Genomic DNA, 16992 nt, shown 5'->3' on the forward strand with positions numbered 1-16992 from the left:
GCAATGTGACATCACGAATAATAATAATAATAATAATAATAACGTTGGCAACAGCACTATTTTCAGCTGAATTTTAAAAAACTGCAGAATTAATATACATTTTAAAATAATATTTAACTAAGTATTAACTCCTAAACGCAATTTAAGTCAATCTGTGCAAATTAACAGGACGGGGACTTACGAGACAAAATAAATGGACCGGGAGGGCTAAATGCATGAAATAATTCTGTTTGTAAAATGAATATATACAGAGGCCATCTGTTAGTTTAATCAAATCTTTGTCGTTGCTTTCAGTCCGAATGGAATCAATTGGTTTTGGCACACACGCAACTTGTCAGAATCTAAATAATAATACATTAATTAATTAATTAATAAAAATGAAAACATGGGAAATAAGAATTCATAAGTAGGAAATGTAGCAGGCCTTCATGACATCAACGATGAACAAAATAAAATTAAAATAAAATAAAATAAGCACCACAATGTAAATACGTTCTGGCAGTTACCTAAGCCCAAATGAAAACCAGTCAATCATTCATTCAATGAAATTGAAATAAAATAACACAGAATTCATAATGAAACCATCAGAGCATCAATCCTGTTGGAGGCCTGAATGAGGATATTTTTGTTCCATCCTATTATTTGCACGTTACAGCTATTTTGTCAGACTTTCCAGAAATCTTCAACTACACGTACTTATTAATCTACATATTTAACAGTTATGTCCATTGTTTTATATTCTATTTGTTGTTGATTATTGAAGTGCATTCAATAGGGGAAAAAAGGGGGAAAAAAAATATGTTCGAAGGCCATAAAAATATCACCTTTTCCAGTAACCTCACTGCGCCGTGGAATTTGTGCACAATGACGAAGTGATTGCCTTTAAAAAATCCTCTTTACATGCAAACATGACCCTTAAATGTTTTCCACATTTATTTCCAATTAAATATTAGTCTGTTCGAACTGCAAGGCCTGAACTGAAATCTCACACTGAAGTGAAACCAGCTGTTTGACCTTTAACCAGTGAATCGATTCTTTAGAGAAAATCTCCACATGTGAATCATTTAGTGAACAAAAATGGGTTGATTATGGTTGTCTTTGTTATTGACTGCGTCACGCATTTTGTCCACCGGCCTCGTGCCGTTCATTTTGGACGACGACGCGCGTGCACGGGGAAGATGTGCGCATCTTCGACTTCCGGATGCAATTGGTTTCGGCGCGCCTGCAGCGCAACAGTGATGCATGCAGCCGTTCAGAACACCTTGGTTGTCTTGTATCCAGGCAAGACGCCGCTACCCCGGTGCGCGTAACGGCTCCACAAATGCGCAAGAACGGAAAGGTGGAAATTGCGCCACTTATGCGCGTCCTTCGACGAGACAAAACTCAGGCCCGAAGGTATTTTTGTGAAAGATTTTCTGTGCACAGTATGACTTCTGACACTTTATTCCTTTAAAGTCACCCGCTGGTTCAAAAGATCCACCGTAAACATTCATTTTAAAACGACACCTTTTCCCACTGAAACACTGACTGGATGTTAATAATATGCGGGCGGAATAATAAATCGTGCAAAGAGTTCATTGTTTCACTTGTTTTGCATGATATTTTCAGATTGTCTCCACGAAACCTGGCGAGAGTGTCAACTTTATCAAGAGCAACAAAGGTTTGAATTTGAGTGCAGATCTGAATCAGAATGTTTTAACTTTGGATACATGGGAGGTTTTTCTTTTTTTTTTTATTTTGATCTTCTGAGAGAATAACATCACTAAACCTGCCTGTCAAACATGATTGGAAGGTTTGTGGTGATCCGGATTTGGATCCACATCTAAAAGTACAGGTGTGAAATGGAACTTTTTCCGGCCTCGCGCGCCACAACGGTGTTTGAGAAAACACCGAGCTCGGGTCATTGCTGAATGTTCCGAGTCGTCATCTGTGCTTATAAATGATGATCTGAGCGCGATAAGGACATTTCAAAGTCCATCCGAGCACGCGCGAAGGTCGTGCGCATTGCACGATTCCCGCGCTTCTTTGATCCACGCATTTTTATAGATCTGACAAAATGAGCTGCGCTCTGCTGTCAGAGGAGATATCAGTTTGCATGATTTGGATGCAGCTCAGACTTTGGAAACCCTTTTCAACGTGCCACGCATGAACACAGCTCTACACTGTGTTAACAGACAAAATTATCACAACAGAACGACACTCAGTTAAATTCATTCTGGAAAAAAAAAAAAAAAAAGGTGAAAATGCGCCCAGGAAGCCGAAGTGTAATTTAATCCCTATTTGTGAAGTTTTTTAGTTTTCTGGTGGAAAGCTTCCTATAGAGGTCCGAAATCATTTCTTTCTAATTGCCCCCCCCCACACACACACACACACGGGCGTTACTTCATTCAACATCTGGCGGATTTTGGAATCTCCCCCTCTTTCCGCGGCACAAGCCGCACTTTGACTTTAAAAGCAAATGCGTCAGACAGCATTTGCGCACAGCGCAGTTATGCGCAAAACAGGATGGATGATGAATATGTGGCTATACTTTATACCAAAAGAGCCCCCACCTCGAAAAAATAAAAGCTAAATAATAGCTGCGGATATTTTTTTGTTGTTGTTGTTTTGCGCCGTCGATCCTTGCGGTGAAACGCGGATGCGGTTTTGTGCTGCAGCCGCTGCACGGCGGTTTGGAGGCGCGATCGAAAAGAATGTGGATGTGAGACGGAGGAGCCATTTTCTCTGTCGTTCCTCGCGTTATTACGCGCAGAAAGCCGTTTTGTTGGCGGGTTGCGGGAGAGGAAATGGTCGAGAGCTGCCGTCACTGTCTGGGCTCCTGCGCTTCTGACGCATGTGTTTATTCGGCGTGGTTCTGCGCCATATGCGCAACGTTTTCTTTCCCCGTCGAGAGACAAAAGCCTTTTTCCACACGAAAGGTTCGGAGCTCCGCAGAGGATCGCGCTCGTCTGCGCCATCAAAACCGCCATTAAACAGTTGAAATGGAAATAAGGGAGAGAACATTTATACCTGCAGGGAAATGATTTTCGAACGGAATAAGCTCCACGCTGCGCACAAAAAAAAAAAAAAAAAAAAAGAAGAAGAAGAAGAAAGACGCTCGTGTTTGGCGGTTTTAAAGACACACCTGGCAACTGCGCACAAATTTTGACCTTGAAATTAATGACCCTCTTCAAAATAGGGATAAATCTATAAAGGAATTTCCATAAAACACAATTTGGAGTTTTCATGTGCTTAAGAACTCATATTAATTATTTTATTACGTTTTCTTGAATTAAAAAAACTTATGGGCCTGCTATGAATTTTACAAATCTTTCACTTATTGAAAATTAATTGACAGAACTAGACTGGCACTCGGAGAGTGTTAACCTAAACAGGACTGAACAGTTGTGGATTTTTTTTTATATATATACATATATTTTTAAGACATATATTGCTCTTAATTTTTTTTTTTTTTTTTACAATTTTAAAAGCATTTTGTCTTAATGTCAATTGTAACAGTTTGTGTGCCCATCAAAATCTGCAGGAAATTCGCTTGTGGATTATATACAACTGCACAACTGACACCATGTCTGGTTATGAGATATGGCATACCCCCCTGCAAGAAACAGCTCTTACTCAGTAAAGAAGGCAAAGGAATGATCCATAAACCACAAGCTGATCCATGGGGTTCTTCTAAAGACTGGTTGAAAATCTTTGAGAAACTGACCAAAGACTCCCAAAATGCCCCATCTTGCTTTGCAAAAAATAATTTACAACTATGATCCACAATCCATGTACCTGATCAACTTAATTTAATGGAGTCTTACCTCTGGATAACACTGATCATTCTATCAAAAAAGCTCCAGAATCCACACCTAGAGCACTTTCTTTTCTGCAAACTTTTGAGTAATGTGCTCACAGACAGTTGTCCACGTCACCTTTTTGGCATAGAGGTTTGAGCTGCAGCTATATATGTGTGTATGTCACTAGCTGTATGTGGGGTTCTCGGAAGCTCATCTGAAAATAGCCAAGTCTGAAACAGGCTGTGCATTGATCCTCATGGCTCACAGCCTGCACAGCTACAGCCACAAATAGACTCATGCACAGAATTAGAGGCGCTTTGTCACTGCAGATCGGTTTCTTTCTCCCCCTTTATGTGCAAATTTTAAATATCCAGGAAAACCAAAGTCAGCTGATGTCTTCATCTTGTTTCAGCTGCTCCTGTCCTGTTAGGGGTCGCAGATCAACCTTTTTCATCTCATGCTGTCCCTCTACATCTCCCTTTGTCATGCATCTCCTTCCTTAGCACATCCATAAAGCTCCTGTTTGGGCTCCTTCTTCTCCTCTTGCCTGGTGGCTCCATCTTCTGCATCCTTCTCCTTATATACCCTGGGTCCCTTCTCTGTTCATGTCCAAACCATATCAATCACCACCTCTCTGTGTCCAACCATCCTACCTGTGCTGTCCATCTGATGAATTCATTCCTAATCCTGTCCTTCTGCGTCAAAAAAAAAAAAAAAAAAAAAAAATCCTCCTAAAGAAAATCCCCAGCATCTTCAACTCTGTCACCTTCAGCTCAGCCTCGTTTTTGTCAGTGCCACCATAGCTGGTGTCACAACCATCTTGTAGACTTTCTTTCACAATACTTTGGATAGTTGATCCTCAGGCTGTAAAGTCATCTACCTTCTCCACCCCTGTTCCTTGCAACTGTACCATTCCACTGTTCCCCCTGCCTCTCCCCAATTCATACTGTCTTGCTCCTACTGGCTTTCATTCCCCTTCTCTCCAGAGCACCTCTTCAGGCTGATCTCCACCTGCTCTTTCTTGTCCCTAAATATCACAATGTCATCTTCAAACATCAGAATCCATAGACTCCTGTCTGATCTCAGTCAGTCTGTCCATAACCATTGCAAGCAAGAAAGGGCTCAGAGTCTATCCTTGATATAATCCTACCTCCACCTTGAATGCATTTGTCATTCCTATGGCATATCTCACTGCTGTCACACTGTCCTTGTACATTTCCTGCACCACCCTACATGCTTATCTGCCACTCCAGACTTCCTCATACACAGTTCTTTTCTTGGTACCCTATCATAAGCTTTCTCTAGACACGCAATGTAATTCCTTCTGCCCTCCTGTGTACTTCTCCATCAGAACTCTCAACATAAACATTGCATCTGTAGTGCTCTTTCTCAGAATAAAACCATATTGTTGCTGTCAGTTTGTGTCTTTTCTAAGCCTAGTTTGCTGTGACATCATGCTGTGGCTGACCAGTCAGTGGATTTATTTCAACAGGCTGGTACGTAGGATGATGCACAAAGAGAATCATGCCACACAAAAGTCAAAATAACATTTGCAAACAATTTTATTATTGCAAAATGTATCATTGGAAGTTTTGAATGAGTCTGCACACAAAACATCAAAAGTGCTTCTGATCAGCCTTCTTGCAGTTCTGCCTCCCTCCAGATGTTTGGACATTTAGAGCAAAAAAAAGACTTTACAAGGCTTTTATGACACAGCAAAACAGTTCTGATTCTGATGAGAGCATAAGCTTCCTTAAAAAAAATAAAATAAATAAATGTGTTCCAAATGTTAGTGTGCAATTCATTGATTTGATTTGGAGAACACACTTTAAAGGGGTCATAGTATACACCTTTTCAGTTAGTTAATATCTGCCTTCAAAACGGACATTAAAATTTTCGAACCAAAATGCAGCCTCAAAATAACTTCAGTCTTCTATAAAATCTGTTTTAGTACATGTCAAATGAAAAGGAGCCACAGCTTGCCACACCCAATCTCATAAGGGAAGGCCAACAGGAGCACAATAACAAGTTAAAGGTGCTATAAACATTTTACTGCTCCTAGATGTCGCACTAGTACTAGTATCTCAGGACCAAAACACTGGCTTCACTTTTCAGCCACTCCTCCCCAACCCTTCCTCCTACACACTGAGAAGGAAATGTCACGCAAATCCCCTTTAGCAGCTGGAAAGGGTGAGACTCATGTACATTAATTCTGCATGCCTGGACTCATGTGTGGGCAGTCCGGCTAGGAACAGAAAAGCTCAAATTACAACCCACACAGAGGGAGAGTTGCTTCATGCCATTATGCCAATAAATCGTTATGCATACAATACATATTTGCAAATATATTAATGTTTAGATTTAATTTGTAGCACCTTTAAAAACCTTCCCGAGTCCCATATATGGTGTGGGCATGGCAACACAACAACCAAGTCGAGATGTAGACATCTAATGTTTGCTTTGTTTTCTTTAAATTTCCACAAGTCTAAAATGTCATTAACACAAACTCCACTGGCACTATGGAAATTTAACTGCACCCAGTCTGGACTGAACAAATTTTAATGCAAAAATGTTCAGTGTAAACAGGTCGACGGATGTTTGGTTCCAAATCCAACCGTGCCGAACACCCAGATTCAAGGTCCTCCCGGCCCAGGCAGGGCACGGTGATAGATTTCAGTGTGTGCCAATCAAAAATGTTACACACTTGCTGATCACGCTGCTAACTCTTGACCCTGACATGACTACAGCAACAAGTCACTTCAGGCAGAGATGACAATGTTTTATTGCTTACCATAGTCCCAATGTACACTCGTTTGGCAGGTCCTGCAGTTTACGCTCAGGAAGATACGGTAATTCTACATTTTCACTGTGCCAAATAAATGCGATCAGCATGATCTGATGAGGACATTACTGCAGGGAAGCTGGACGTATGGATGCTGAGGGGGCCGCAGCACCCCCTGTTGGTGAGGAGCTGTGGGTGCAAGTGAAAAGTTGCACCCTAATTTTGTTCTATTTTAACAGAAGCACAGTCATCAGCTTAACATTCCCCTTTTTTTTAAAACAATATCTGACTTCATTTGAGAACATTGTGTATTTTCAGTGCAGCCTATCTGATGCACAAACAGAGTTCGACAGGTAACGGGGCATATGATCGAGTTATAGCATTTGATAAGTTACTTCTTATGTGGTTGCTACCGATCTCGTGCGTCTGTGGCTCAGTGAACAACAGACTGACTTCGGTAAACCTGCAGTCTCCACTATCCAGAGCAAAGTGTGTTGTTTTGACAAGTTTGCCATCTGATGTAATGTAAAATGCACTAAAACTGGTGTAAAAACTTGGCTACTCAATACAAAAACATCACAAATGTTGCATCTCTGTGCAGCATTTAATATGACATCGTTATATATCCGATAATACAGTTTTCGACAGAGCCACCAACACTAGCAAATTAAGACAAGCACTATTTGCATTTAACAAAGCATGTGCATCACTTCAACAACTGGTAGTTGCATTAAAATAACGTTAACATGTCTGTTGCACATTCACAACACACCCAAAAACAAAAATGCGTTGCAAAGCTCCACAACACAATGGAAGTACTAACAACACAAAAACAGGTTTCTGCATGGAGGACTTTAACAGGTTTGGTCAATGCAGCACAATGCTCAGTTATCTTTAAGTCTACCTCGTCAGTGGAGCTGAGTAAATTTATTTATTTACATAATTGATCATTTTATGCTTTGATTTGTAATATATTGAAAAACAGAAGTCATTCAAAGTCCTCTGGACAGAAACCTATTTTTGTGTTGTTAGTACTTCTGTTCTGTTGTGGAGCTTTGCAAACCGTCTGGGTTTTTGGGTGTACTGTGTAAAATTGGAACACACATTGAATTAAATTGTTACACGTGCTGCAGGTTGTATTTGTATTCTCTGTGTTTGGATGCATTTTTCCCTGCATGTTGGCAAAGCAGGAAGAGCAGGGTACCGTTTTCACTGCTGTGCATGTGTGTTTGTCGGTAGACAAGATAACTCAAGAACAACTGGATGAATTTCCTTAGAACTTGGAAGGAATATTACTTGTATAAATAGAGGTGATTCAATTTTGGGAGTAGTTTGGTCAAAGGACAAGGCCAAGGAAAACATGGTCTGAAAAACACTTTTTTTTTTGCAGTGTTTTTTGTACATCTCAGTGATTGAAAGCATTGATCTGCAAATTATGTGTGATTGATTGGTGCGCTGTAAAAAATGAATCGCTGTCGCAATGAGAAAAAGTGATGTAACAATTTGCATAGTTTTTTAAAAAAGTTATTTCAATTCATCTAAAATGATTTCAACTTCACTAGAGAAGTTGAAAGTTGAAATAACTAAGTTGAAATAACTTAAAAAAATCTGTGCAAATTGTCACATCAATTTTCATTTTTTTTTTAGAGTGTATGAATGATTTCTCCATTTATATTGTGGTGTGTAGAGTGCACATGGTATGCACAAGGTTGGGTAGGATTACTTTGAAAGAATACATGTGAATTACATGTACGTATGTACATACATTTGGATTACTTGTAATCTGATTACTTTTGGATTGCATTTCAAAGTAATCCTATCCAACCTTGGAACAGCCATCTGGTGTCTTTCATTTGAATTTGCAACTACCTGTTGTTGAATTAATGTATTTTATATATATAGATAGACAGATATAAAATGCATTTTCTGCATTTGCTAGTGTTGTGGCCTGTCTAAAACGGCCCTAGATTTTTGCACAGATTGCAACATGGGGATTGAAACATGCATCTCTCCACAACCAGCAATGGGGCAACCATGTCCACTAGCTCAGTCTGTCCAACTTGTTGCATTTGAAATCATCACATTTGAAGTGAGTTATAACTGAGGCTATGGAAAGAACTGTGGAACACTGACACATAAAAGTGTAAAAGATAATAATAATAATAATAATAAACAGTTTTGCACAATATGACCTCTTAAACTGAACACTGCAGCCTCTATGTAATGAACCGAGGGATCGCACAGCAAACAGGTGAATATGTAATTATACAAGTTTGTCAGGGCATCTTATACCTCAAACCTGCGCTGCTGTACAACACCAAAGAACCGGTAAAATTAATAAATTAGATCACAGGGCTTCATCTACTGTCTGGATGGGTTTGACTCCAAAACACTGAACAAGATCGGGATAAAACACGAACATTAATCACCGATAATCTTTCATTTGAAAGCTTCTCGTCTGCTCAACAATGCAAATGACATTTATTGACATGAAAGTGATTCATTCTTCTTCATCATCTGCTTATTCAAGGGCGCCGAATGGCATAATTTGTCCGTCTGTTCTCATTCATAAATACACACAGTCATTTAAACACTTAAATATAAAGTTTCTGTCTTACAAAATTCTCCCCATTATCCACATTTTTAACCTTCTCTCCAAATTAGAAGCTGAGTATATAAATCAAATAATATCCATAGAAAACATGAAGTGCGTTTTTACTTAATAGTTTAGGATTTTTTTTTTTTTTTTTGCCTTTAGAAACTACAGTGAAAGCAGATACTGTATCCAGAAACAGCTAAACCTTATAAGAAATAATATATAGCAAATAACTGGTTGGATTCAAATATTTTTCTGACCTTTAGGAAATTAAAGACGTTAATACATTCAAGCAGCTCAGAAAATATGAATAAAAAAATCTTCTGGACATTTACACGGTTGGCGTTCAGTTTTACTATGCTGTGATGTATTCCTTGAACGTAACGGTGAGGCAGTTCGTCGTGATGTCAGTGATGACAATATTCCCAAGGAAAGGCTGGAAAGAGGGAAAAGGCTCCTCCTCTTTTTGCGTTTCATGGTTAGAAACAGACAAAGACTCCTTTTCCACGTCTGTGGGTTTTGCCGTTTGGGCCGGTGCCTGTGCGTCTGTCTGTGTTTGTGTATCATCCCGCATGTGACTCTCAGTCGTTGTGGAATCCGTAACTTTTGGTCGAGTCTTGACTATACTCAGGTCCATGGGCTCCTCTTGGTCTATGTACCCACAGTCCTGGTGTCCGAGATTGTGCCCGTTTTGGTCAGTGCTGGTGTTCTGGTTGGGTGATGCATTCAGAGCTCCGATACACCCAGATGTCACAAACCGTTTACTTCCCCCACCGTCCTCAGCGTCTGTGTCCATTATTCGTCGCTTGAGTCCTTTAAATCCATCTTGGTTCTGTCTTTTGTCCTGTGGGGAGGAAAGTCCCCTATCCGGCGTTGATGAGACCACAGTCGGCTCAGCCGTCAACTGCAAAGGCTGATCCTCTGGAGGTTGCACCTGCTGTCCAGTCTCAACATGTTTATCCTGTTCCATCACAGCTGATTCCGTTTTAGGATACTGTTCCTTTTCTTTGGGATAAGCTCCATTAAATCCAGAACTGGGACAAGTTGATTTATCTTGGGACTGTTTTGCTAATCCGTTCATGAGACCAAGTTTTTTGACGAGCTTCATCTTCTCAGTGTGGTTCTCTGCACCGTTGTCTGCTCCATGTAGTGTCTTTTCAACCATTTCAGAATCACCACCTTTAATTTTAGGTTCTTGCATTCCATTTTCCATGTACTTGCTCATCACAATAACAATCCTCCCATTCTTATTTTTGTTTTTTACTATCTTTAGTTTACTACTGCTGCCGCCGTTGGACTGGGGTAAAGTGCCCTCCATAGTTGGAGGCATTATCTTCTCTGACGCATTGTTTCCAATGAGGTCTCCTGGGAGCTTCTTCAGCTCCATGGTGATATCCTTGACTTTGGTCAGACAGCCTGAGGCTTTGTCCCGGACCCATTTTTGCTGCAGCACCGGGGGCAGGTTGTACCCCTGGTTGGTGAGCTCTGGAGCTCTGACCTCTTTGGGTTTAACAAACATGGGCTCGTGCATCTTGAGGTCCGGCTGGTAGTGGTGATGCTTCTTGCTGTGGAGCTGATAGTAGAACTTCTTGCCGTTGGTCTGCTGCTCGGCATCCCGCTCTCTGCACAGCGGCTGGTACTGGTGGTGCTTCTTGCTGTCCAGTTGGTACTGCTGGGTCTGGGGACGAAGCATTTGGATGGTGTTGGTCTTCTCACAGTTGTCCTCATCCAAGGAGGCCTCATGTAGGTCGGCTAGAATGCTGGATCTCCGGGCAAACGAAGGGACCTGTGAAACAAGACAGGAATTAATATTTTATTCAAGAGAAAGAGAGTGAAAAAGCACATTAGATTTTTTCCCCAATTGCCCTGAAAGCTGCAGATCTTCTTGCTATATTAATTTCTGGTGTCAGTGGAAGACAGTGTGGCTGAAACAGAAAAGTCAATCCATCCCTGGATGGGAAGACAGTCCATGGCAGGTTATTCTGATGTACAGGCCAAGACCAGCACCCATTTATAGCCAAGTGAACTCAGGTCAGAGACAAGAAGTGTCGCCAGAATCAAACCCAGGTCTACATATTGAGGCAGGGGGAGAAAGACACCTCATGTACTCATGTCAGAAGGCCAAATCTGTCATTGTCAGGATTTTATGTGCTATAAAAGCTTCCATGAAGGAAACAGGCAAAGTATACCTTTGTGTGTGTTTTTTTTTTTATAAATATTTTCAATAAAGGTGAGATCTTTGCTACAAAAGCATCTTTGTCTGGCCAAACACATATTTCCTTTATGAGTCATAAAGATGAAATCTGGTTTCATATTGCACTCAATGAGTTTATTTCAAGGCCCTGTGTCGAAGTTCACCACCCCCCCAAGTTCACACACACCAATTCCACCCCAGAGTGACATTTCAAAGTGTCTCCTATGGCTGTGACCTCAGCTTCGAGGAATGTCACTGCCTGCTTTGTGTCCCATCATTGACTTTTTTCACTCTGTGTGTCACAACCAACAGCCCCGCGAGACAAAAAAAAAAAAAAACAGAATCTGACTGTTATGGATTTGTGGGGACCGATACCGATAGAGAGATTAGAGAGAGAGAGAGAATTACGATGCCGATATATCTGCCAATATATCCATAAAAAGGCATTAATTCCTAACATTTTGTTTTCAAACCCTTATGACAAAGAAATGTAATTCAGGCTCAATGTTTCAATGAACAACCAACCATCCTACATCACTCCGCCTTCACTCCAATTGGCGGTCGCTGTGTCACATCTTTCAGCAATTATATAAACTACACTTCATGTATATGTTGGCACCACCTGGCTTGAGACACAGTGACCGCGTGTGTCTTGTGGCTGTAAAACACACACTGACTGAAAATGAAGTGCTGCTTTTCATTTGTCTCTTCAGGCTAATGTGACCAAGGGATGACGGGGGTCCCAGCCATGCTTGATATCATTGCAAACAAGGGACAATGATGCCACTTCCAACAGCCAAAGTGTTTTTCGGCATTGTTGGTAAAATAAAAGTTTTCATATCGGCAAAAATAATGCAGATACTTAAAGGCTCATATTTGCCGATATTATTGGCTAAATGATATATCGGTCAGGCTCTCAAAAAAAAAACAAAAAAACAACCCTGATAAGGTCAAACACAGATATTATCTCTGTGTATTTATTTCTCATAAATAGTCTATTTCAGCTCCTCACTCGGATTTTCTTCATGATTTCCACTTTTGATGGTCAGTCTGTTGATGTCAGTTTCATTCTCCTCCTCACCTGAAGCAGGAGGTGCTTCGGCTTCGGTCCTCTTTTCCGATATCCCGTCAGCTGTTCTTGACGTTCCCTGCAGGAGAGGAAGCAGCCAATCAGCAAAAACCATCTCATAGCGATGAGTTGCTGTTGCATGGCAACACAACGTCATGGGTATCCTCCTCAGGCTCAATTAGAAAGCTCCAAGCTCGTGTTGCAATTTCAATTTTTTTTAAACTCCTGATGCAATAACGACATGCTTCCTCTACCGTTTGACACATGACTGCTTTACGCCGTGTTAACTGTGCAATAAGAAAAAGCCAAACAGTCACTCTTCCTTCTCGTGCAGCACTCGGTGTCTGGAAGTGGAAGATAAAGGCCCTTCTTCGCTTGGGCTTTTCTTGGTCATCGTGCACGTCTCTTCACAGCAGTAACTCAATACCACAGACAGGAGTGATGTCAGACCCCTCCCCCACCCGCCTCCCTCACATCTAATTACAATGACGACTCGGTGTATTTTCATAGGCCGGCATTCAGACGATTTGGCTCCCCGGAGAGACATGCAATTAGTTTCAATAAAATCTCTCCCCTTTAAAGAGAGAGCGAGGTAATTGCAAAAACAGACGCAGAGCGCCGTCAGTGTTTTGCTTTAACATGTGACCTCTGCTGAAAAGACAAGAGGGGGGGGAAAGCAGGATATGGCAATGAGAAAAGCCAGTGACAGTTTTCACGCTTTGTGTTTAAAGGGGTCGTAATACACATCGTTACAGGAGGCTAATAAAGATCACCGGGTCTTAAAACTCACATAATAAAGTTATAGACAAAAACAAAAACGACAGACACTGGGGTCGCGCATCATTAAAAACATATTCAGGTCTCTGAGAAATCTCACAGGGCATATGTCCCTTATGAGACATATGTCACAGAAGCGCAAAATGAGCTGTTTCAATCCTAAATGAAATGCATCAGAGAGCTGATACACACCCTATGTATGACTTCATTATGAATCAATCTCAAATATTTTTCCGATCAATATATGCTTTCGATTATCCATGTAAAGCTTTTTGGTTGTTGAGATGAATGAATAAATAAATTGTTTTGGGAACCATGTTTCTTTGACCTTTGATGAAACTACTCCAAAATCTAATCACTTCTATCTATCCAGGTAATGCATCCACCAGGTTTGATCTATCACGGCTTCTTGTTTGTTGAGATATACAAATAATAAAAAAGTGTTTTTCAGATCATGTTGATCTTGATCTTTAACCATCTACTCCAAAATGTAATCATGCCTAGATATCTCTCAAAGTAATATTTCCACCAAGTTTGTAGGAAATCTATCCTGCCAGTTTTGAGTTATCTTGTCCTCAGACGCATGCTGGTGTCGCAGATGGAACGGTCCGCCCCTAAAAATCGGTCCGCCTTTCGCATCTGCGCAGGCGTCATTTGGGACCACAGCAGTATGTCTGAGATGAGGCTCTTCACTCAAAGCGATCAAATGGATTAATGGGATTATTAACCATCAGATGACGAAGGTAAAACCTCTTAAATCATTCTAAAGTCAGTTTTAAGCAGAAATTAGGCCGTTTTAAGCAGAAACTCTGCAGAATTCCATGACGTTTTGACATGACCGACATGCGGCGAATGCATCAGCTAGCAGCTTGTTTAGCTGCGGTGCTCTGATCACTTCTGCCACCTTTTATGATGAAATAATGCTGATTATATGAGAAAATGATTGTTGTACAAAAGCTTCAGATATCTGTCGCTGAAATAGATGATGACTGGAGTGCAGTTTGAAGCAGAAATGAGGTTTTAATCCGTGAACCGCGACTAATGATGCATGCGCAGATGCAAAAGGCATATGTCTGTGTCAAAAGATGAAATCCTGACCAGCCAATTAAAAGTCTGAGCTGGCAACACAAAATCAGGAGGTTGTGTTAGCTTGGTTAGCTGCTGACTAACCTTCATGACTCACCGCTGGCCAGCATTATGGTGAAGACAGTGCACGCAGAATAACATCAACAGCTCCCAGTAAACATTCTGCACTTTTCTCACCATTTTCTGTAAAAAAACAGCTACTTATAGAGCCAGCCCATCCCCTCTAGTTTGTGAACATGATAACTCAAAAACAATAAAAGATATAAGCTTGTATATCTCGAAAATGAAAGTTGATATAATGAGGATAAATTGCATAAACTTGGGTTAACTTTGATGCATCAAACCAATACAAACAAAAAAGTTTGTTTAGCATGTTCCTTGTGATTAGCAGAACATGCATAGCTGCTTCGTATGGGATTGCTGCAAGGAGTCATTTTAGGATGATGGAAATTAGGTGCAGGTACAGTTGAAGCCTGTCTGTCAGTTTCTTTGTTTTCTAAAAGCCTAGGTCTGATTGCCACCTGGCCATCACTGCTTGGATGGTATCTTAAATAGCGAGATGTGCTGCAGAATTAAAAGTTCAGATCATTCACAGAATTATATTTTTTGAAATAAAATGTTAAATCTATTTGCATAATCAATCATGAATATAATCTTTAACTTCATCTTGACCAAAGGTTTAAAGCGTGAGAGCAAACAATCATTAGTGACCATTTTCTGCATCTCTGTGGTCTCTAGTAACCCTGACCTGAGTTTCACTCCAGCCTGACAGCAAAATAAAGCAGGATACACAGCTTCATTGGTTACCCAATAATAATCCAATAGCGAGCCAATATAAACTCCAAAAAATAAAGTTATTTCACAGAGGACCAAGATGCAATACTGCCAGTTCAGATGCACTGATGGAGTAACGTTTGACGTGTCATCTTAAAACTTAATTTATTTGATTTGGTTCAAAGAGAACTTGTTTTTGGATCAAAAACTGTTGGTGGCTCCTAAATGAATGGCTGCAGAACAGCAGCTTTGATTTTTCAAATTCATCATCTCTTTTCAAAGAAACATCATTTCTGATTGACCAGGAAGAATTTTGGAAACAAGAAGCACAATAATTTTCACCTTTGCATGAAAATGAATAATGCATGTTACAATCTGCTTGGAGACGTGCGCGCACATTCATCTAGTACTTGCTTTGGTTTGTGTTGTGATTAAATGTTTCAAACAGGGTTCCTTTTGGCATCATCACCCCCATCTTCTTTGCTCGCTGTAAATCACATGAATCCAAATGCAATCCATGTTTCAACAATGACCTGGAACCCAGTGAGCCTAAAAGAGTTCCACAGGGGACTGTAGATGTGGCACTCAGCTGGAGCTTTGTTTTTGTGTACAGAACTGCAAATGTCTGTAACAGTGATTTTGAACCTGCTTGGTCATGTTACTTGGCACCTTTCCTCCTCCTCCACTTGTGAGGCTGGTTTGTCCAAAACTTACCGGTCTTGGAACGCATCGAGCAGTCTCGGGTCCAGGATGTTTTCCTCCGGTTCCCACGTGTTGTATCTGTCAGACAGGAGACACGGTGACGCACAGACGTGTCAAAAGCGGATTAGGTGAGGACTGACAAATGAATCACACTCGGGAGTCCCTGCGGGCGGACGAAGTTAACTTTTACGCACGGCCTCGGTGCGGCGACGCAGCGCGTGCGCGCTCAACTGCGGATTCGCAGGTAAGTGTCGTCGGTGCGCGGTTCCACTGTGTACATGCCCCGTTGGGGGGGGGATTGCGCACACTGCGAAACCAACATCCATCATCTTGGCCGACGCCAGCAAGAGCGCGCAAGGACGGCATGGGCGCCCACGCGCACATGGATACGCGCGCACGCACTTCTGCTATGAATTTATGTTCCCGTTTAATTTTTTTGGACAGCGGTATTAGTTTTACGAAGCAAACTTACTTTGGAGACCATCCTCGCCACTTGACCAGGTATTCGACTCTCCCCTGGGGACGAACACAAACGGGACATAATTGCATCATCTTATGAATTAATTACACACACACATATATATATATATATATATATATATATATATATATATACATATATATATATATATATATATATATATATATATATATATATATATATATTATGCACGGGAAATAACTGTTAAATTCGAATGCCCTGGTGACGAACCTTTCTCCTGCGCTTCTTTTCGATGCTCTCCACCGCAAAGACATGTTCTCCGGCGGCGGGCAGCTCCATTTTCCGACACAAGAGGAGCGCCTCTTTCTCTCTTCTCCTTCCGCCTGTGATCTCCGACACTTTCTCCTCGCCCTCAGCTCGTTTTTCTCCTCCTCTTGTGTAAAATCCAACCGTCTCCTGGCTGGATGTGCGCTGCGCTCCTTCCCTCCCTCTCCCCTCTTGGACGGAATCGGTCTGCTGCCGAAGCGCAGCCGCAGCCAGAAAAACGCTTCATGCAAATAGCTTTACGTCACGTGACGGGGAGGCGATAGGGGCGTGTGACGGGGGGGATGCTTTGTGCGTCCTTCGCTGACGGTCAGAAAAATCGCTATCACGACATTCGATGAGTGGCAAAAGGGATGTATAAAAGAGTTTTCTGTTAATGAGTCACCAGTTTGATTTGGATTGCTGCAGTAACACAAGAAATATATATTTCCTGTTTGCTTGGTGTTCCAAACACACACTCAAAA

The 16992-nt window shown here is 41.2% G+C and overlaps 1 protein-coding gene across 1 annotated transcript; it reads right to left on the reverse strand.

Annotated features, from left to right (window-relative positions):
* Positions 1–9088: 9088 nt before the first annotated feature.
* On the reverse strand, positions 9089–16733 carry LOC117526312 (E3 SUMO-protein ligase CBX4-like). Its single transcript, XM_034188366.1, has 5 exons — positions 16475–16733; positions 16235–16278; positions 15775–15840; positions 12436–12502; positions 9089–10946 (listed from the first exon to the last, which is right to left on the reverse strand). The coding sequence occupies exons 1-5, from the start codon at positions 16541–16543 to the stop codon at positions 9516–9518; spliced, it is 1677 nt and encodes a 558-aa protein (XP_034044257.1). The 5' UTR covers positions 16544–16733; the 3' UTR covers positions 9089–9515.
* Between the last annotated feature and the right edge of the window lie 259 nt (positions 16734–16992).

This window comes from Thalassophryne amazonica, chromosome 15 (assembly GCF_902500255.1).
Source record: "Thalassophryne amazonica chromosome 15, fThaAma1.1, whole genome shotgun sequence".
NCBI classification, from domain to species: Eukaryota; Metazoa; Chordata; class Actinopteri; order Batrachoidiformes; family Batrachoididae; genus Thalassophryne; species Thalassophryne amazonica.

Bases quoted from the DNA above. Each gene is read 5' to 3' on its own strand.
- LOC117526312 (XM_034188366.1), bottom strand. From the start codon at position 16,543: ATGGAGCTGCCCGCCGCCGGAGAACATGTCTTTGCGGTGGAGAGCATC. The intron at 16,279-16,474 runs GTTCGTCACCAG...GTTCGTCCCCAG, and splicing joins AAAAGAAGCGCAGGAGAAAG to GGGAGAGTCGAATACCTGGT. The intron at 12,503-15,774 runs GTAAGTTTTGGA...CCTCTCCTGCAG, and splicing joins CTCGATGCGTTCCAAGACCG to GGAACGTCAAGAACAGCTGA.